Here is a 24319-nt window from a genome sequence, read left to right on the forward strand (position 1 = left end):
GGGTTTAGATTATTGAGGAGGGTGCTGAATTCTTCCAGATTTTCTAGGGATTTGGTCCAAATTTGGAAACAGTCACCGAGGTATCTTTTCCATGTATCCTCGATATGTCTTTTAAAGGTCATGTCGTAGTTCTCTTATATCCAGAGAGACAGACAAACAGAACAGAAATAGAAAATCTTTGGTACAGTAGTATATATTTGATAAAGGAATAAGAATTAATTTTCAGATGATTTTTTTCATCTTTGATGATTAGATGTTCATAAATCATATTGTGACTCTGTTTTCCTTCTAGTAACCAGAGGTTGTTTCTTACAAGAAATAAAACAAAATGGTGGTGGGGTCTCTGATTTGGGACTGGGTTTCTTGCTTAAAAGCAATTTCAAACAGTTTTCATTTTTTTGGTGGGTATCAGAGTTCTTTTCATATAGTCTTAATTTTTCTGTTTGAGTGTTGATAGAGGAGTTACAGACCTATACATATATAGACACACTCTATACACAAATACACAAACAAATATATAAACAGATATATGTCTACATACACTTTTATATACATGCATATATAGGAATTTTTTGCGAAATAGGATAAAATACCAAGGCTGTATAGATATTAGAGCATTTATAGATAGAAGGTCTTACAGCTGTTTCTAGGATATTAATTAATAATATTCCTTCATCGGAGACAGTGTGAGAGGGAAAATTAACTTTGACTTCATTTTTCCTCTCACACCGTCTCTGATGAAGGAATATTATTAATAAATATCCTAGAAACAGCTGTAAAACCTTCTATCTATAAATGCTCTAATATCTACACAGCCTTGGTATTTTATCTTATTACACAAAAAATTCTTATATACACACTCTGACATGGAACCAACGTTGAACCCCTTATTCACAATGTTACCAAATCTTGAACTTAACTATGGTCTGTCTATAGCACTTATTCAGCATTACCTGACACCTTTGGGTCTCAATGACACCGTTATCTCTTACATGCATTATATATATATATATATAAAGGATTGAATACAAATTGAGATCAGTCAAAATCCTCATAATCATCATACATCCATTCTCATGCTGGCATGGATTGGATGGTTTGACAGGAGCTGGCAAGGCTGGAGAGCTGCACCCAGTTCCATTGTCTGCTTTGGCTTGGTCTCTACAGCTGGATGCGCTTCCTAACACCCAGCTGATATTATGTTCAGAGATCCACATGGATTTCCATGCTCCAGTCTGCTTCCATTGATTAAATAACAACTATTCTTAGTTGTATGTATTCTATGAAATTCAGAGGAAAATGTAGGAAAAGTTGAGATAAACACAAGTTTATATTATTAATTTGTCTGTACATTTCACCATTCTGGTGCTTGGAACACTTCACTGAATGTTCCGAGTGCACTTGGTGTGTGTGTGTGTGTGTGTGTGTGTGTGTGTGTGTGTGTGTGTGTGTGTGTAAATGTATATATATCATCATCATCATTATCATCATCATTGTTTAACATCTGCCTTCCATGCTGGAATGGGTTGAACAGTTTGACAGGAACTGGCCAGGCAGGAGCCTGCACCAGACTTCTATGTTTGTATATAATATAGAATATGGGTGGGGTGGGGTACATACATACAGAGAGTGAGAAATATGCTATCAGAAATTAAATGTGTCAAATGACAAAAATTAGAATTAAAATGAAAATAGAAAACAAAATTAAAATAAATACAAAGGTAAATATTTATTGCTGAAAAATAAATAAGTAAATAAATTTAAAATATGCTTCCTATAAGAGAGGAGGAAATTGCAGTTGTGGAAGACGACAGGAGAAAGAGGAGCCCATAAAAGTTAAGAGTAGAAAGAAAGAAAGAGAGAAAGAAAGAAAGGGAAAAAAAACTAGTAGAAACATTTGTGTGTGTGATGTAGTGTTGTTCTGTGGTGCTGATAATAGTTAAGCAGATGGGTGGAAGGGATTAGAAAGGATACAGGAGGGAAATGAAGCAGATGGGGAGACCAAATCCTAAACACGGTCACAGTAAAAAGTTGATTGAAATAAAGACTGACTGAATTCAATAACTTGGGGTAGAAAAAAGATGCGTGTAAAAATATTCATAGCAAAAGTGTGTGTATAGAAATAAATTTGAATAGAAACAAATGTATATAGAAAATGTTGTGTGCATTAAAAAATGGAGTATTTCTATATAGAGGCACCATATAAAGTCTATGAAAATAAGATGGGCTCAGCTTAGTTTCTAAATGTATTTGAGTAGAACAAAAATGTGTTTCTATATTAGAAGCTTCTTCTATATCTTCACCATAAGTTTCATTCAGATGGCAAAACTTTACGCTACTAATTCTCTTGTTAGTTATTTTGTTTCTAAATGTATCTGTTTTCTCTGTAACTCTCATCTCTGAATGCTTTCTCTAATTTTGATTTGTTGATAAATGGAGAGGATGGATCTGATAATTTACTGAATGTCTTTTTCTCTTTTCATAATATTTGTTTTCTTGTGGAATTAGGATGGCAGCATATAAAATATTAGTGGTGTATTTTGGTAATTCTTTTCTGAATTTTATGCATATGTCTCTCCCTCTCTCTCTCTCTCTCTCTCTCTCTCTCTCTCTTCCTCTCTCTCTCTCTCTCTCTCTCTTTCTCTCTCTCTCCCTCTCTCTCTTTCTCTCTCTCTCTCTCCCTCTCTCTCTCTCTCTCTTTCTCTCTCTCCCTCTCTCTCTTTCTCTCTCTCTCTTTCTCTCTCTCTCTTTTCTCTCTCCCTCTCTCTCTCCCTCTCTCTCTCTCCCTCTCTCCCTCTCTCTCTCTCCCTCTCTTTCTCTCTCCCTCTCCCTCTCTCTCTCTCTCTCCCTCTCTCTCTCTCTCTCTCTCTCTCTCTGTCTTCCTTTGAGTTTTGTTTAAGTTCCTCTTAAAAGAGTTCAAGCCAGTCACTAGTAAACAAACAAAACTGTTTGAGTTTGGGTAGATATGTGGCAGTGTTGGTGTGTTGGTTGAGCTGCCACTGCTCACACCCAAGTGTGTGCATCTATTCACCAAAAGAATCTCAGATGGAGAATCTTTGGAATGCCTTACAAATCTTCCTTCTGCTACTAACAGACTGGATGATTCAAAGAATCCACATCAGCTTCTTTTGCTCTTTCTTCAAACAAACTTGTATTTCTAAATTTTTGTGTAAGTTTCTTGGTACACAACTTATAGATTTGTGGGTACATATATGCATATATTCGTGTGTGTGTGTGTATATATATAGGTTATGAGAGGTAATGGTGTCAATAAGACCCAAAGGTATCAGGTAATGCTGAGTAAGTGCTATGGACAGACTATAGTTAAGCTCCAGGTTCGGTGATTATGCGAATGAGGAGTCCAACGTAGGTCATATATCAGCATGTGTATATATAAAAATTATATCCCTTCATCTCCAATGAAAGGATATAATAAATATTTCAGAAACAGCTGTAAGACCTCCTATTTATAAAAGTTCTAAAACCTTCACTGCCTTGGTTTTTTTATCTCATTCTGAAAAAAAAAAATTTATATATATACAAGTGTGTCAGTTGTTCTTCACCACGTTTTGTAGAGACCCCCTCCCCACACTCTTTTAAATAGTTGTCATGGTTAGTGCCCACCTAAGTGATGAGTGACGTGTCATGACTAAACTAACTTAACATGAATGATGATTTATAAATTTTACTCTAAATAAGGATTGTATAAGCTTTTTCATTGAAGTCATAAAGAATGAATAAAGACAAATTTGTAAAATTTACTTAAAACATCACAAGTTAATGATTTCCTTTGCCTGATGAAATCTCAATTTTTTTTAACGACTATTACTAGTGTTATGATCTATAATGTAATTAATACTATAGGTAAAATTTAGCATGTTAATTATGTTCCCTCACCCCCAAAGCCTAACTCCCCCCTTGACATGCCCAGTACCCCCTTGGGGCTGGTACCTCCCACATTGATAACTTCTGTTATATGTAGATATTATATTTGTTTGAGGCATGCATAAGTGTTGAAAAATATTGAAAAATAGATTTTGCTGAGTAATTATCAAAATAGGAGATTGGAAAAATATTTGGTATTATTTATTCGGTATTACATGTGTTTCATTTCCCAATAGGAGTTACAAAGCTGTACCTTTAGTACAAACATGTAGGACATCTTCAATTATAAATTCCTCTAACAGAGAATGTTCTACATGTTCATTCTGCAGGTTTGTATCTCCAATTGGCAACTGAAATCTGAGTAATGCTGAATAAATGATACCAAAGTTGTTTTTTTTCCATTTCCTGTTTTGAAACATCATCATCATCATTTAACCTATGTTTTCCATGCTCGCATGGATTGGAGCATTTGATAGGAGCCACACCAGATCCTATTGTCTGTTGGGCATGGCTTCTACAGCTGGATACCCTTCCTAATGCCAGCTGCTTTACATTGTGTACTGGGTGCTTTTTACATGACATCAGCACCAACAGGGTCACCAAGTGCCTTGCAAGACAAAACTCTTCACCTGAGTGGGGTGCATAGTAACCTACTGGGTGCCAGTTGATTTATATATAAACAAAATACAACAGGGTATGAAAATATCACTTGCTACATACTGAGCCATTATTGCTCTCAAACCACAAATATACGCATTCCTTACTTCCGTAGTTCATACAAGGTAAGCGCATTTCTGCTATGTTTAATTCTGAGTAATTTGTGGTTTTAGAGCAATGGCTCTGTTTATAGTAAGTGGTATTTTAATACCCTGTTGTATTTTATAAACATTTTACCTATAAAGGCATAAACTTGCTGACCACTTTATTATTATCATTTTATTATTGATAATGGTAATGATATCTATTTAACTTTAAATTATATATATATATGTATGCATAAACTTGTGGCTAAGCTAGAAGGCACTTGCCCATAGTAGGATTGAATCCAGAAATATATGATTACAAAACAAATTTTTTAATTCTGTTAAATGCTGCAGGTATGGCTGTGTGGTTAAGAGGTTTGCCTCCCAACCACAAGGTTTTGGAGTCAATCCCACCATATGGCACCTTGGCCAAGTGGTTTTTTTACTATAGCCTTGTTAGTAGATTTAGTTGACAGAAACTGAAAGAAGCCCATTGTTGGAGACAGGTAAGGACTGGCAACAGAAAAATCATTCAGCTACAGAAAATCTGCCTCAGTAGACTTGGTCCAATCCAGGCAAACATGGCAAAGTGGACTCTAACACGATGATGAGAGTCATTTCTGCCTGACTGGTATTAATTCATCAAGTTAATGAGGATAAAAGAGAAAGGCATTGTGTTCTGCTATAACTCCAACCTGATCAAAGGCTTGTAAATGGATTTAGTAAATAGAAACTGAAAGAAGCCCAATGTATACATATGTGTGTATATATGTGTATGTAAGTGTGTGTGTGTGTGCATCTCTTTGTCTTGACTTCACATATTAGATGTAAATGAGTGTCACTGTTATACAAGCAGTGCCGTACATTTCTAATATTCAGTGAAACATCTTGATATGGAGAAATATTACTTTATTTGGATACAGGTGAGGGTTGGCAACAGGAAGGTCATCCAGCCATAAAAATCTGCCTTAACAAATTCCAGCTGACCCATGCAAGGATGGAAAAGTGGTCATTAAGTGATGATGATGATCATCATCATCATCATCATCCTTTAATGTCCATTTTCCATACTAGCATGGGTTGGCTGGTTTGACTGGGGACTGGCAAGTCGGGGAGCTTCACCAGGTTCCAGTCTGATTTGGCTTGATTTCTGCAGCTTGATGTCCTTCCCAACATCAACCCCATTACAGAGTGTGCTGAATGTTTTTCATGTGGTGCCAGTACACATGCTTTCTACATGGCATCAGCACAGGGCCCTTGCAGGCCATTCCTTTCCATCAGCAGCCAGTGGCCTTAACACTTCTGCTGTGGAGGTCAGGTCCTCCTGAGTACAATGATATCAAATACCAAAGAAGATGAATTATTGGTTTGTTGAAATTATTTTTCCTTCAAAAGAAGAGCAAACTATTTCCTTGTAGCATGAGAAGAGAAGGATCACCTCAAGGGTCAAGCAGGCTCCAAAATAGACATTAAAGAAAAGTCCAGTTGGATTGTTTGAGATTAGGAAGACAGCTATGGGCTCATGCTTCTGTCTCAGTTATTTAATGAAGCTGGTTAATTGCTTTTAAAATTAATGAGCAATTAGCTGTAATACAACTCTGAAGCCAGATTAGCATGACACAATATGTAATAAAGTTGGATTCTTAAGTTGCTGCTACACTCTGTCTGATAAGCTTCAGCACAGTTTGTGTCTGCTTACTTGCATTGGTTAATCCAAAGCTAGGTAGGGGCCACTTGCCTATACTGTGACACTGTGATATCAAACCCTGAACTTCATATTACAAACCAAACTCAGCCATAACCTTCCATTTAGCCATGTCTGGTGATTGTTGAATTTGCCTCCCCAGTTTCAGCATGAAACCAGTTGATTACAACATAAATTGGTTGCCATGGGACTGTAACATATTCTTTAAGTGGTTACACTTACTTGCGTGTGGTCATGTTAAGGCAGTAGTTTCTATAACAGAGTCAATTACACTGACCCTAATTCTGTTGACCATGGGGGTGGGATAAAATGCAAAATGGGCCTCTTTACTTTCTATATTCCAAGGGTTTTGAGCATAGAAAGTAAAGAGACATAATCGGAATTGCTTCAGTGTTGAATGGAATATCTTGTAATATTTCCGGTCCCGTACCAAAGCAGGGGGCTGACTCAGTCATTGCAATACCAGCAAAAGGTTTAGCAGCACTTTCTCTAGCTTCACATTCTGAGTTCAAATTCCTCCAAGGTTGACTTGGCCTTTCATCATTTTGAGGTTGACAAAATAAGTACCAGTTAAATACTGGAGTTGATGTAATCGACTTACCCCTCCCCCTCCCCAACTTACTGGTCTTGTGCCAAATTTTGAGACAAATATTTCATCAAAAGCTCTGTAAAGATTCTTCACATGTTTGTGAAGGTGTGTTGCCAGTGGTTTAAGTGTAGAACTCACGGTCATAAGATCATGGTCTCAGTTCTTGGACTGGATGGTGTGTTCTTGAGCAAGACACTTCATTAGACACTGCAGAAAGCAGGTTCAACTCTGGCTTTATGGGTCCTGGGGTTCAAGGTTAACATAACCTGTACATACATATCCATGCATACAAACACACATGCACATAGATATGACAATATACACACACACACACAAATATATATAAGGAGTATTTATAAATAAACAACACATACAAATATACTCAAGTGCACACCTTACACATACAGAGAGATGGACAAACCTACATATATATATATTTATATGTTTATTTATTTATGTATTTATTTATTATTAACAATTATTTCTGTTAACCCTGATATTATCCTGTTGTTGTTATTTTTCTTATGCTCTTGTTATTATTTGTGAATTATTTTTCTCCAAATTATATTTTACCTTGTTCTCAGCCCAATTCACATCTAATTATTTGCTTTTTTTTTCTTTTCTCGCATCTGCATGCACAGCTACAACCAACAATATCCGACGCGGTAAGCAAAACCTTTTCTGTTCCTTTGCATCGAATTTTCATTTGTTTTTATTTTTATTTTCATCTTTATTTTCCGCATGGGACTTTGTTTCATTCATTTCTATATTGTGTTTTCTTTTTTGTTTGCATTGAAATTTTACCTCAGTTATCCCTCCTTCGTAAATTTTGCTTTTTTTTTATATTCCCCTAAAATATTTAAGTTATAAAATTGCTTCTTAAAATGGGGGAGGTTGAAAGCATTTTCAGTTAACAACTACATTGGTATATATATACATACATACATACATGTATGTATGTATGTATATATATACACACACACACACACACACACATATATATATGTATATATAAACATACATAGTGTGTGTATAGAATGTTTTTATATATATTATATATGTATATGTACACATATATGTATGTATGTTTGTATATATATATGTGTGTGTATATATATATATATATACGCATGCACACATATATATGTATATATAAACATACACACATAGTGTGTGTAGAGAATGTTTTTATATATATATTATATATGTATATGTACACATATATGTATGTGTGTATGTATGTATGTTTATATAGTTTTGCCATACATCATGGGCTGGGCATGCACCTGGGCTGACCATCAATGATGGCCACTGAGGTCATTAGACATTTTGGGTCTTTCAACATAACACTTCCTCACTCGAACAACCCAGCTGGGATTGATCAAGCCCAGGGTTGTGTCCTGTCAGCCCCTCCTCCTTCACCACCTCATGATCCACAGCCACCTTCAAGCATCCTCTGGCTTCCAATGACTGGCCTCTCTGATGCCCAGTATGTTGTAGGCTCTGCAGAGAGATCGGCCTGCAAACTTTGAGCATCCCACCTTAATGGGATCACACCTTGCATGCTACCTGCTCAGCATATTACATTTATTTTCTCTCGTTTACCTCCTTAATTCGGGTCTCCCAGGGAATGAAGAAATCTAATAGAACCATGTGCTTGGATGCTTCCAAGGTCAGCACCATTTCCAGCCTTAGTGATGATGCTGCAGTAACAGTTTCTGGAAACTTCAGCTAATTCCCCAGAGTGATTTCCAGCTCCCAGGCTTTTACTGCTGCATGTAGGCCTGGGGAAACAAACTTGGCAGCTACCACTGTTTTCACACCAGTGCTACAAAGGTGTTACCTGTATAAATGCATAGATACACACATATATATATTTACATAGAAGACATATATATGTGCATTTGTGTATCTGTGTGTGCGTCTTTCTCTCTATATGTATATATGTTTGCGTGTATATATACATATTGTGTGGTATGTATATATATATATACATATATATATATATATATATATATATATATAGTATGTATATAGATATATATGCATGTATGCATATATTGTGTGTGTCTGTATGGATATATATATATATATATATATATGAGCATATATATATTGTGTATATATGTGTATAATTCTTGTATATAGATGTCTGTATATATATATATATATATTATATATATATATATATATTACAGTCACCCACAAATATATAAGTTTGTATAATAAATATGTGTATGCTTGTGTGTGTGTGTCTGTGTGTATTTTTATTATGAATATCTCTTCTACAATGATAAGAGCTTTTCAAGTCTCACAGCTTTCATGAAAGCTACATGGTTTTTATATCTGTACTCTACAGACATCGTGGGAAATGAAACATCAGTTTCATCATGGGATTTATATTTAAATTTTATATAATTTATATATCATTTATTATATACTCTACATTCTAAAATGTGTTGAGTTCTTTTTCTTTGTTTTTTGCTAGATAACTGTGTTTGTGTGCATATATATATATATATATATATAAAGATCTTTTATAGATTAAGTTTGCCATACCTCTCCTTCCTATATATATATATATACACTCACACACACACACACACACACATACACACACACACACACATCTATACTTATCCATTCAAGCAGCTTATTGCAATTTAATGAAGACAATACAAATTGCAAAATGAAACACATTCTCACTTTGGAAACAGTGGTGATTGAAATTATTTTATGTAAATTGATAATTCCCCTTACAAAGAAAATTTTTAATCACCATAATTTTCTAATTCATGCAGAATTCACAGATGTTTACATGTTTAGCACTATGAAATCACACTTCCTAAATTTTACAGAAAAATGGGTGGGTTTGTTGGTCAGCACACTTATCATGAAAATAAGAGGTGTGGGTTTGATCCCTACACATATTGATACCCTTCTTTTTTCATGATGGGGATTTATATGCCCTTTTGCTACACTATTTTCTATAGTCATTATACAGCAACAGGACCTCCGTAATGCCATGATGGACCGTGAAGTCTGGCGTAGCATGGTAAATTCCATTGTCTCGACCACGGTCGAACAGTGATGATGATGATGATGATGAGGGCTTTTAATTCTGTTTACAAAAAAAGTTTCAATTGCCACCATTTCCTAATTCATACAGGATTTGCATATTTTCAGTTTATTTTCAGGCATTTTTTTTTAATAGATATAATATTCTAATTAGGGGACAATAAATGTAATTATAAGAAAATGCATATTCAGAAGATAAAAGAATTAATTTTTATCCAAGATTATATGCAATATCTCAAAAATATCTAATAATGTCTCCATTTACATAGTTCATCATGCCAGTTCCAATTCTTTGGCTTAAGGGGAGCTGCAGTTTGTAAAAGATACTTTTATGACACAACATCTTTTATAACCAACATGTATTAAACACAAACAGCAACACATATGACCCTCTCTTTCATTTTTATATAACGGACAATCCAGAAAATCTTTTAACTGTACATTGCTTGTAGTTGTGGGAATCAGTGCTTTAGTGTTGTTAGCTACAATTATTTCTAATTTAAGCATAAGACTGAGGAGAAAGACAGTTTATTCCATTCGGTCCAGTACTATATTGGTTCTTTATTGACCCTGGTGGGATGAAAGGTAAAATTGACCTCATCAGGATTTGAACTCAAAACACAAAGAGCCATGACAAATACAACAAGGAACTTTTTTCTGATGCTCTGCTGATTCTACTGAATTACCAGTCTTTTGTTTGCTACAGTAAAATTCTTTCTAAGATAACTTTCATTTTCCTCCCTTAGTACATATCAATTTAGTGTCCTAAATATCCATTATAATTGTTACTAATTGAATACAATGATGAAAACTGTGTGTGTGTGTGTGTGTGTGTGTGTGTCCGTCCGTCCGTCCCCAGAGCAGGTTTTAACTGATTTTAAGCTTTATTCATTAACAAATGACCATTGATCAAATGCACAAGTTTGTATTTACTGAGTTGCCTTTTGAAGACTAAGCAATTTTAATGTATCAGTCCTAAGTATTATTGTCTGCAAATATAACGCATAATTATTTTTGCCAATTTCTTTGCAAAATGTTATATTTCAACATTTATTCTGCTTTTGTTTGGTTTTTCTTTTTTTTCTTTTTTCAACTAATAATTTTTTTACCAATTTGTCTTTCAACAAGTTTGTTTTTCTAGGAATATGTTTTTCTACAAATATAACTTTGACAAATTATGTTTCTTCTAATAATTATTTTGATAAATGTTCTCAATGAACATACCTAGAATCATATCAGTATATTTGTGTGTGTGTGTGTGTGTGGATGTAGATGTGTGTGTGTCAATGTGTATTTATGAATAAAGTGTGTGCGTGTATATATTTATGTATAAAATGTATATATATATATATATATGTATGTATGTATGTATGTATGTATATGTGTGTGGAGATGTGTGACTTATTGGTTAGTGTATTGCAGCCATGATGGTAAGGTTGTGGCTTTGATTCCTGGACCAAGTGCTGCATTATGTTCTCGACCAAAACACTTCATTCCACATGGCTCCTCTCCAAACAGCAAAAATGAGTGTTCCTGTAATAGGCTGGTATCCAACCCAGAGAAGAAATATCTCCACACAGTCCAAGAAACCAGCTTTATGAGCCTAATGCTTGGAAAACACCTTCGATCCTATTTTTGTATATATAATATAATCATATATATATATATGTATTTATATGTATATACATATATATATATATGTGCATGTATTTATATGTATATGTGAAGGTGTGTGGCTTAGTGGTTAGGGCATTTGGTTCACGATCCTAAGGTCATGAGTTCAATTCCTGGCAATGTGTTGTGTAATTGAGCAAACACTTTATTTCATGTTGCTCCAGTCCACTCAGCTGGCAAAAATGAGTCGTACCTGAATTTCAAAGGGCCAGCCTTGTCACACTCTGTGTCATGCTGAATCTCCCTGAGAACTATGTTAAGGGTACACATGTCTGTGGAGTGCTCAGCCACTTACACGTTAATTTCACAAGCAAGCTGTTCCATTGATTGCATCAGCTGGGACCCTCATTGTCATAACTGATGGAGTGCTCTTATCATGGCCTCATTGTCGTATATACGTATATATATGTATGTATTTGTATATATATATGTACATACATTATATGTATATTTATATGTATATATAAGGGCATCCAGCTGTAGAAACTCAGCCAGATCAGACTGGAGCCTGGTGCAGCCTCCTGGCTTCCCAGACCCCGGTCAAACCGTCCAACCCATGCTAGCATGGAAACCAGACGTTAAATGATGATGATATATTTATATATATATATTTGCATATATATATATATATATATATATATATATATATATATATATATATGTATATAAATATATATGTATATGTGTGTGTATGTATAAGTATATATGCATATATATATAAATATGTGTGTGTTCATTATGTATATATGTATATATATGTATGTGTATATCGTTTAGCATCCGTTTTCCATGCTAAAACAAATTAAAAAGGGTGGCTTATTAGTAATTAGAACCTGAAGGCAAACTGAACAGAGGTCACAAAATTGACAGAAGGTACTGTCTAACACCACTTTTGCTAAAGATAAGAGTATGTGTATGTGTATATATGTGTGTGCATGTATATATATATATATATATATATATATATTATATATATATATATATATATAATGTATGTATTATGTATATATGCATATGTGCCTGTATCATTCATTCTCATTCATTTATTTTACATTCTTTTCTCCATGCTTGCGCATGTTAACAAATATGTTATTGCTTTACAACTGGATGCACCCTGTCACTGTGTTTATGTGAGTGATCTCTTGTGCCACTTTTGCCTTTCGAGGCACAAAGCAAGGGATTCATTTGTAGACACAAGAACTTATAGGACCTAAAATTTTAGGTTGTGCAATCTCTGGCAAAGCACCTGTCTGATGTCCAGTCAAGTAAGAGGGGTGCCACAGCAAGCATGAAAGCTTAGATACATATATTTTTATACACATACACTTTATATGTACACACACACACGCACACACACATAAGTGTATTTAAACTGTTGGCTTCTTTATTACTTGTGAACATCATGCTACTAATAAAAAGAAAAAAATTATCCGCCTGCCAATCACGATAGCATGAAACTTGAGTTGTGAGGAAAAAATTCAGTTTGAATAAGCAATATATTTTACATAATATATCGAGTCCTCTGTTGCTGTTTTGTTGACAAACTTTAATTGTTAAGTGTGTGTGTGTGTGTGTGTGTGTGTGTGTGTGTGTGTGTGTGAAACAGAAAAGGAGCTAGAAAATCAGTGAAAGAGAAAAAGATTCATTTTGAAGAAGTTGAAACTTGTATGCGTTACTGGCAGAGAAAGAAAAGGGATGACTAAGAAGGAAGAGAGAAGAGAAAGAGGATTGCTTCCTTTTTATTTTCCTCTGAAAATAATTTATGAAATGCCTCACCCTCTGCCCATCTGCTGACATTAGTTCTCTGTAACTTAATGCCATTAAGTGTTCCCTGATGATCCATTCTGGTTAAGCACCCAAATGCACTTGGAACATCCAGTGCAAAGTTCCAAGCAACTATAATGGTGAAATGTACGTAGGGACTAATAATATAAACTCACCATGTAGAAAGCACTCTGTCCATTCTGCTGGGAGGTTGGTGTTAGGAAGGGCATCCCATCATAGAAACCCTTGTCAAAACAGACAGCAAAGCATGGTACAGTTTTCTGCCCAGTCAGCTCCTGTCATACAATCCAACCCAAGCCAGCACGGAAAGCAGGCATTAAATGATGACAATGATGATGTTGATGATGATGATTTATATATAGAAAGAGAGATATACTTTTTATTAAAGCAGCAAAAAGTATATTACTCTACCTTCGTTATTTGAGTACTATTTTTTCCACCTTGTTTTGCACTTATGTACTCACCTGTGTGTATATATATATATATATATATACATACATATAGTCATAGGGAGAAGGGGGGAAGGAGAAAAAGTGAGTGTGAGAAAACAGATGTTATAGACTTGTTAGATGGTAGCATCACTGACTTGATAGTGATGCTGTTGTCTAACTGCATCCTACTTTACTAACTTACTTAAGGCTGTACAAGCTTTTTGAATTTGTGGATTAACTCTCAGCCTTAGAGATCCATTAGTTGACAATGTGATCTCAAGCTACAAAGCTGTATCGCCAACTGCTTATCTGGTGTTAATGTAGAGCTCACCTGGTGCAGGTGTTAACATTACTTTTGTTGTTTGTTTTGTTTTGTTTTTTTATTCATTACATCACATGCAACACATGCAGCTGGCATCCTATGATGTATGAGTTTCCATTTTAAAAAATCTCTGATCCACATTTTCCATATTAGCTGCAGACTCCATGATTTAGATACTCTAAAGCAGCATTTCTCAGCCAGGGTTCTCTGGAACCCTAGAAAGAGTGAGATAAGCTAATGCTAATTTCGTGATCGTAATATTACTATAGATGCACAACATATCATTGGTTATTGTAATATTGTAATCTAGACATCATCCTATCTAACCTATTATGTTATCAAAAATACATAACTACTGGGGATATATTTAGTGATGTCTGAATTTCATGCACACCTTATATATATATATTATATAATTAAGGATAAGATCATTAATTTAAATATCAATCGTATCAAGTGGCCAGCATGGGAATAAAAACCTTCAAAGGTAATAATTATTATTAAAATTATAATTTAGGGTATCTGAGAGATACCACCACACTGGAAATAGAATAAATGTCCTTGTCTTAACTTGTACTAATTATCAAATAAACAAATAATTATATGAAAAATATATTTAAAAAATACGTGTATTAACTATAAATAATTGAAAAGCATTTAATGTATGGATGATAACTTTTCCTTTCACATCTGCAAAATATTGTTTGTGCTGTGCATAACAAAGCAGAAATCCAAACTTGAACTGTGGTGACATAAGCAACGAATGTCATTCCACATATATACAAAACTCAATCATTCCTCTGAAGATGCTGGTTTTATTTACATAAACCTATATGTGAGGATAGAGACTTGGAATGGATCAAGTGCCACCAGGTTAAAAATTCTCAAGACATACTGCATGCTACAAAAGCTTCTTCAGATTTGAGATTCCAGAGAAAGAAGTGGGAAGAGCAGAGAGAGAGAGAGAGAGAAAGAAAGAGTTAGATAGAGAGAGAGAGAGATGGATGCACAAATGCACTTACAGATATATGCACATACAAATATATTACACTTGCGTGATGTAGGGTGTCTGTGTGTGGGTGTGTGCATGCAGGATAGTCATTGCTCTCATATAGGAACAATGGAAGGTACCAACAGAATCTGGGCAGAGTTCATAAGATCAGACATCAAGATGATGAATCTCACAGACCAAATGACAGAAAAACGAAGAGTGACAGGCTTTTCTAGTTCACCTCAGCATGGAAAAGGGAAAGAAACCTGTTAAAATAATTCTGACATCCCTGGCAATGGTTTGCTCTTCTGTTTACATGGGTTAGAGACAGGCACAGTTATATGGTTAAGAAGCTTGCTTCACAACCACATGGTTTCAGGTTCCGAGTTCCACACTGTTGCACCTTGGACAAATATCTTATTCTATAGCATCTGGCTGACCAAAACCTTGTAAGGGGATTTGACAGACAGAGCCTGAAAGAATCTGCAGCATATATATATATATATATATATATATATATATATATATATATATATATATATATATATATATATATATATATATATATATATATATATATATATGTGTGTGTGTGTGTTAGTGTGTTGGTGTCTTCACATTACATGATAGTTGTAAACAAAGTGTCACCATCATACGAAGGATGTCGTTTGTTTCCAATATTCTGTGAAGGCATGCCTGGCCATGGAGAAATATTATCTTACCTGGAAACAGGTGAGAATTGACAACAAGAAATGCACCAAGCTATAGAAAATTTGCTTCTACAAACTCCATCTGAGACATGTAAGCATGGAGAAGTTAATGTAAAATGATGACCATGATGCTCATGATAGATTTCTTGATGTAGATTAGGGTTAATAAGTTTCCATATTGACCAGTGGTTCTTAGTCAGGGTCCATATGACCCTTGAGAGCCCAAATTTTGTTGTTAAAGTTTATGTGCAATAAATCGGTTATGTTTCTACACAAAATATTTTATTCGGAATTGCATAAAAAATTGTTAATGTTTGATTATAAAAAATATAATAGGAGTTTTTTCTTAAACACTGAATGGGTAAGAAGGTCCAGTAAAGTGAAATTGGAATCGATGGGGCCCATAAGCAAAAGAGGCGTGAGAAACACTGATATAGACTATAAGAGTATATACTCTCACAATAATATTATTACCATTCAACCAAAATATTCAGTGGCCAAAAGCATATATTTCTTGTAACAGTATCATATGAGTTCATGTTTTTTATTAATATATACCCAGAGAAATTTATTTGCTACAACTAGTTGTCAAATCTTTAAGTTCTATCAGCTTGAAAGGAAAATGCACATCGGATAATGTAGTTCTTAAAAATAACACAAGATGATTGTAATTGGAACTCTTTTGATCATAGGTTTGTTCAGTGAGGGCCAGCCTTGGGCTAAACAATATTGACTGTATTCATTTGTTCAGAGATATTTACAATGTCAATTCCTAGCTTACTTCAGCCGGTTGCTAACAAAAGATGCTTACTTAATGTTGTACCACAGAAAAAGAAAAACAAGAAAAATAGTTAAAGAATCCAATTATTGGTTGTCTCTTTCTAAGCTACTTGTTGTTACTTTATATTTATTTATGCCTGAGATTATTCGCTGCCATCTTCAATTCTTGGCAAAATAGACTGTGAAGGATGTCCATTGAAGGATGGCAAATATTAGATATAATGAATATTATGCATAATGAGGCATTTCTACTTTTGACATTTATCTTCCCCAGTTTTTGGTGTTGTACAACAAATTATACAGACTCATCATCATTATCACCATCGTTTTAATATCCCCCATTTCCATGCTTGCTTTGTTCGTTTGGTCAAGTGGTTCGTTTGAGGCAGATTTTCCACAGCTGGATGCCCTTCCTGTCACCAACCTTCACCTGTTTCCAAGCAAGCTAATATTTTCCTTTGATTGAATAATGTTTTTTGATGAAGATTGGAAATGAAGGGCACTGCTTGTATGAGGATAACATTTATTTACAACTTCATGTGATGTCAAGACAAACACACACAAACACAGATATACAATTAGCTTCTTTCAGTTTCTGTCTACTAAATTCACTTGCAACACTTTGGTCAGCTTAGGGCTTTAGTAGAAGACATTTGCCCAACCTCCCACAAAGTGGGACTGAAGCTGAGCTCAAATAAGACGTGTGAATTGGTGTGGCATGAGAAATAACAATGAGCAGATGACCCTCAACTTCTTTTCTTAGTTTCACATTTCCTATCCAGTTCATTGTAATACGTGGCCATTATTATCTGACCCCTTCTAGTCCCTTTTTTTCTTACATGAAATGTGTATTTGATTTCCAGTGAAAATAAGGCATTAATTGTTCAGATACAACTGGACTAACTTTCAAGAACATCACATGATGTTATGTTCCTACTTGTAATTTCTTATAATTATTCCTTCATATTATATTATTATTATTATTATTATTATTATTATTATTATTATTATTATTCGGTACTCTTATTTTTATTACGTGCTTTCAGTGTACTATTCAATACAACACTGTATGCCTTGGCTACGTGTAGTGACTTGTTTTGGTTTTGTAATTTCTATTATATTAACAGTACCATGTGTGTGGTGTCTAGTAGTACTAATGTTGTGCACATTAGTAAATCCTTTGGTTTTGCTTATATATTTGTCTGCATGTTTTTTGATCCTTCCAAAAGCATGTATACAGGTTGTTTTGTTTACAGTTTTCATTATTTACATTATTTGCAATTGACAGCTGATCAACGTTTCGGCTGATTTACCCTCCACCCTTCATCAGGTGTCTTGGGGAAATTTTGAATCTGGGTTCTCATTCCTAAAGTATTTTTGATGTTATTATTATTCAGGTCACTGCTTGGAATCAAACTCGGAATCTTGGGGTTAGTAGCCCGCGCTCTTAACCACTACACCATATGCCCATGGGCTCATGGAAAAGTGGACATTAAGTGATGATGATGTGAGATATGAGCAGAGATACTTAATAAGATACTGACGAAGCTGTAAAAATACCGAATTGGCTCAGTGAAGTAAAAAATAAAAAAAAGACAAAAGTAAAAAAAAGTGTTAACCTTTTTTTTTTACTATATATCTGTTGAAATACATTATAGTTGTTTTAATTCAATTTTATAAATTATTAAAATACCTTGTCATTATGAAGGTGGTTATTTGAAACATAACATGAAATTTTAATGGAAGGTTTTGAAGCGTACTTTAAAACAAGATCTGTGCATCCTGCAGCCAGGAGCAGTGTCAGGTGAATTGGCTTAGTGGTTTAGAGCACGGGCTACTAACCCCAAGATTCTGAGTTCGATTCCAGGCAGTGACCTGAATAATAATAATAGTAATAATAATAATAATAATAACAATAATAATAATAATAATAATAATAACAACATCGAAAAATACCTTAGGAATGAGAACCCAGGTTCGAAATTTCCCCCAAGACACCTGATGAAGGCTGGAGGGTATATCAGGCAAAACATTGTGTTAACAATGAAGATGAGGACAAATATCCATCAATTGTAAATAATGGAAATAATTCCTCATCTCTTAAATATAAAACTGTATTACAGTTTTCATGTTCTGGTGTTCTCTATTTTCAGATATCAATGTTTGCATAATTTCTCCATCTTTTTTAGAGATACATTATTATTTGTTCAGGTAACACTTCCATTAGGGGGTACTTTCTTTCCTAATTGTCATTGATAGCAATATCTGGCCAATTATTCTTGTTCTTCCTGCCTGAATGGATTGGCATATCCCAAAGTATGGTTGCTTTGTCATTCTTTCAGACTCATTCCACCTCTTTTCTGCTGCTGTTTCATTATGCCAGCCTAACTCCAAGAGAATAAAGAATCTTTCAGTTTTAACTTTGAATCCTTCTTAATCAGTATTATGATTTCTCTTTGTTTATTTCCTCCTTGTTCAGTTTCTCTTCTCAGGCATAACTCATCTAGGGGCTTTTTTTGCTATCACCTAAGCATAACATTCTACGGACCATTTTCCTAGCTTAAGTTTTTCACAACTTCTGCTGCTCTTTTTCCTTTCTCCTCACAACTACTTATATTATTTCAGCCTCTCTTTTGTACTTGTTTGCTATTTTGAAAATGAGAAACCAATTTTTTTTATATATTTTGTTGTGCTTGCAACCATATAAAATGTAACAAAACCTACAGTTGATCAGTAATTGCTTTTGACAGCCATATGAATCTTTGCAACAACCTTTCTGCTCTTTCAGAAACGAGTTGGATTTCTTTTTGGTTAGTTTTTCTTTGCTAGATTTTTAGTTATTCTCTTTGATATTATTTCAGTTAAAGCTTTGTAAGTAGTAGAATGATAGCTTATAGGTCTGTAAGTTTTAGATTTTATTGTTTCTCTTAGTTTTACAAATTAACCCTTTTCATACCAACTCACCTGATGCTGCTCCTGGCTGCAGGATGCACAGATTTTGTTTTAAAGTGCACTTCAAAACCTTCCATTAAAATTTCATGTTATGTTTCAAATACCACCTTCATAATGAAAATGTATTTTACTAATTTATAAAATTGAATTAAAGCAACAATAATGTATTTCAACAGACATATAGCAAAAAAAAAGGTTAACGTTTTTTTTTTTGCTTTTGTCTTTTTTTTTTACTTCACTGAGCCAATTCGGTATTTTTACAGCTTCGTCAGTATCTTATTAAGTATCTCTGCTCATATCTCACATCATCATCATTTAATGTCCACTTTTCCATACTTGCGAATGAGACAGAATTTGTTGAAGCAGATTCCCAACAGCTGGATGCCTTTCCTGTTGCCAATCCTGACCTGTTTCCAAAGCCAGATATGTTTCATACAGAAAACTAAAAATGAACAATATTACTTGTACAATGCACATTTACAACCATCAAGGCAAGCGCACGCACACACACACACACACACACAATTTAGCTTCATTCAAATTTACAACCATGAAACTACTCACAAGGCTTTGGTCAGCCTAGGGACATATTAGAAGACACTTGTCCAAGGTTCTGCATACTGCTATTGAGCATGCTTCTCAACTCTACTACCATGCCTACACCTATGTTCCTGTTAAATATTTTACCCAGATGTTTGGGATCTTATCATGTCCTGGTGCCTTCCAGTTGTTTGTAGTGGTTGAGGTACCTCTTGTATTGTTATATCCCATCAACAATTGTTCAGATAATATTTGTTATTTGAGCAAATCCTTTCTCTGTCACAATTACTTCACTCTCCATAAATCTATCTTTCTAAAATTCCTTGATTTCGTTTGCCATTTGTGTTGTGCTGATTTCCATTTTGTTTTTACCTAATTCTTGATAAACTTGTTTGGAACTGGATTCTAACTGTTCAAAGAATCACTGCCACTTTTCAAACTACCAGATTCTTTGTGATTTAGCAATTTTTTAGCTTTATTTATTCTTTTTTTTTTTGTGGGGTTTCATTCTTTCATTGTTGTATTTCTGTTGTCTTCTTTCTCTCTTTTTTCCTCTTGATTCTTTTCTGTTTGTTTATTTTCCATGTTGTTTGTTTTGATTTGGATTTTGTTGTATGACTTTAGTACCCAATTATCTTTCTAATTTACGCTGGCTGCTCTATATTCGTAAACCTCTTTCTTTTTATTCTCTTTTATGCATATTATTGTTGGTGCTGTTCGATCTCATTTTTGTTGGTCAGTTTTTATATAGGTTTTAGAATTTGTGTTATTTCTTTGTTTTCTGTGTTCTAGTTCTGTCTTCATGATTTATGTCTTAAATGTTTATTATTTTTGTTGTTTGTTTTCTGTTTTGTAACTTGTGTTTCCATTGTGTATTCTTTTTTTTTCAAGTGTTCTGTTTCATTTTCTGACAGATATTTGGCTTTCAGATTATTATTATCATTATTATTATTATTATTATTATTATTATTATTATTATTATTATTATTATTATTATTATTATTATTATTCAGTAGTTTTATTTTTATAGCGTGCTTTCACTTCACTACCGAGCACAGCTCTGTGTGCCTTGGGTATGTGCTGTGATTTGTTGTGATGTTCTGATGGTTATTGTATGGAAAGTGTTCTGCGTAGGATGTGTGCAGTGCCTAGTAGTGCAATTTTCTGTATGTTATATGTGTTTGTAAGTCCTGGTGTTTTTGTTATGTATTATTATTATTATTATTATTATATTTATTATTATTATTATTATTATTATTATTATTATTATTTCAAATTTGCTTCCATTTCTTGCCGAGTGTCTTCCCGACTCCTAGGGCAAAGAAACTCATAGTATACATTGGTAGGCCATTAAAGTAAACTCACTAGTTCGTTCATTTTTTTTTTTTTTTTGATAGAAATAAAGTTAAATTAAAATACATGAGCAACAAGAGTTCTCACATCGACAATGCTCTTCTCAATACATGTGATGTACCTGTTAAGACAATCTTTTGCACTTCTTGCAGGGATGGTAAGCCAGGGATCATTCTCATATAATTTTCGGTTCCCTTCTTGATCATTCTTAGTGCTCCTACGATCACTGGTATTGTAACCACCTTGAGATGCCACATTTTCTCAATTTCAATGAGCAGGTCTTTATATTTTCTGAGCTTGTCAAACTCTTTCGCCGAGATATTATGATCACAGGGGATGCTCATGTTGATCAATAAGCAAACTTTATTGTTTTGGTCTTTCATAACAATATCTGGTTTATTGGCTTTGATGGTTCGGTCTGTATGTACTGGAAAGTCCCACAGAATCGTTACATTTTCTCCTTCAGTTACAGCTTCAGTGTGGTGATTATACCACTTGTCGGCAGTTTTGATATTGCAATGCCGACTTATTAGCCAGTGTAGATATTGGCCAACTCTGTCATGTCTTAATTTATACTCCACTGGTGCTAAGACTTTACATCCAGAGATTAGGTGGTCCACTGTTTCAATCATGTCGTTGCAGAATCAGCATTTGGGGTCTGCTCCATTTTTCATCACATTGGCCTGGTAGTTCCGGGTTAATAGGCTTTGATCTTCAGCAGCCAGCCACATATTTGCCGTGTAGAGGTTTCTCCTCCCACCTATCAGCCAATTGCTCGTGCGCTTTTTTCATTGCCATTATTTTCACTTTCTTTGCAACAATAGTTGCCGTACTTCCCTCGGGTTGTTCAGTTTGGGTATCCTGCACGAGATCAGTAGCAAATTTTTTGCTTTCCTTTATGATAGAATGAAGCTTCTTTCGTCTCTCGTGATTTTCCACAAGCTTTAGCATCCAGTCATTTGTTATTTCAAGATATTTGGCCAGTCCAATTGTGGTTGTTTTGTAAGCTAGTTCAAACTGGATCAGGCCTCGACCTCCTTATTATTATTATTATTATTATTATTATTATTATCATTGTTATTATTATTATTATTATTATTATATTTATTATTGTTGTTATTGCTCTGACCTAGCAGAATCATTATCACTTGAGACGAAATACTTAGTGGCATTTCCTCCAGCTCTTTACATTATGAGTTCAAATTCCACTGAGGTTGACTTTACCTTTTATCTTTTTGGGGTCAATAAAATATAGTACCAGCTAAGAACTACGGAGCCAACGTAACTGACTAACCCACCTCCCTTGAAATTGCTGGCCTTGTGCCAAAATCTGAAACCATTAAGATGACAAGCTGGCAGAATTGTTAGCATACCTGACAAAATGCTGGCAGAATTGTTAGCACACCTGACAAAATGCTTTGTGGTATTTCTTAAGCCAAGAATGACTTTACCTTTCATCTTTTCAAAGTTGATAAGATAAACACCACTTCAGCTCTGAGGGGTCAATATAATTGACTAGACTCCTCCTCCAAAATATTACACCATGTACCTATAGTAATCATTATCATCATCACCATCATCAATTATTAAGGTGGCAAGTTAAGGCGGCAGGATGGCAGAATTGTTAGCATGCTGGGCAAAATGCTTAGCAGTATTTTGTCCATTTTGACAGTCTGAGTTCAAATTCTTCCGAGGTCGACTTTGTCTTCCATCCTTTCAGGGTCAATAAATCAAGTACCAGTGAAACATTGGGGTCGATGTAATCAACTAGTCCGCTCCCCCAAAATCTCAAACCTTGTACCTTTAGTAGAAAGGATTATTCAGGTGGAAAGCTATGCTTAGCACTGTTCCATCCATCTTTACATTCTGAGCTCAAATTCCATCGAGGTCAACTTTGCGTTTCATACTTTCAGAGTTGATAAAATAAGTACAAGTTGAGCGCTGGGGTTGATATAATCAACTTGCCCTCCCCCTTGAAATTACTGGCCTTAAACCAAACTTTGAAATCATTATTATTGAGGTGGCAAGCTGGCAGAAGAACCATTAGCATGTCAAACAAGATGCTTAGGGGTATTTCGACAGTCTTTAATGTTCTGGGCTCAAATTACACTGTGGTTAGCTTTGCTTTTCATCCTTTTGGGGTTCACAAAATATGTATCGATTAAGCATTGGGCTCAATATAATTAACTAGCCCCCTCCTGCAAAATTTCAGACCTTTTGCCTATAGTAGAAAGGATTATTATTATTATTATTATTATTATTATTATTATTATCATTATTATTATTATTGAGTGAGAGAGCAGTGCATGCCATCAAAGTGACACTGGGGTAAAATATACAAAGCCCAGTATACCCATCAAGACTACCCGTCTGATAAGGGTACACCAGGCACATGCATCACAGCCATATGTGCACGACATGGTGATCTCATATCAAGATAAACAGCGCATGACCTTGCAGGTGGGGCCCAGTTAGAAATTTCTTCTGGTCAAGTAATCCAACCCACTCAAAAGGTCCCTGAATAAGGGTTGTTTAAGGATGTTGAACGAAACACCCATGTTTCCAGAGGTGAATCATTCAAACCCCAAAGAATCCCTCTCAACACATGGCTATGATGCTCCCCCACTAATTCTGCTCATGATCAGAGATGCACATATCATCAGCCACTAAGGAACATGCACAACTGGTTAAAGTCAAACAACTGACAAGCAAATCTGTGGTATTGAGCAGAATATTTGCTGTAGCCCATCTTTTATACCAAGACAAAGCATTATATATGAT

The 24319-nt window shown here is 34.7% G+C and overlaps 1 protein-coding gene across 1 annotated transcript in view; it reads left to right on the forward strand.

Moving 5' to 3' along the window:
• Positions 1-24319, forward strand: part of LOC115217806 — a 549517-nt gene that overhangs the window by 446317 nt on the left and 78881 nt on the right. The window contains exon 8 of the mRNA XM_029787489.2: positions 7564-7587. Within this exon, the coding sequence (XP_029643349.2) occupies positions 7564-7587 (24 nt within the window). The remainder of the gene's footprint in view (positions 1-7563; positions 7588-24319) is intronic.

The sequence above is a fragment of the Octopus sinensis genome, linkage group LG12, assembly GCF_006345805.1.
Source record: "Octopus sinensis linkage group LG12, ASM634580v1, whole genome shotgun sequence".
Classification (NCBI taxonomy): Eukaryota; Metazoa; Mollusca; class Cephalopoda; order Octopoda; family Octopodidae; genus Octopus; species Octopus sinensis.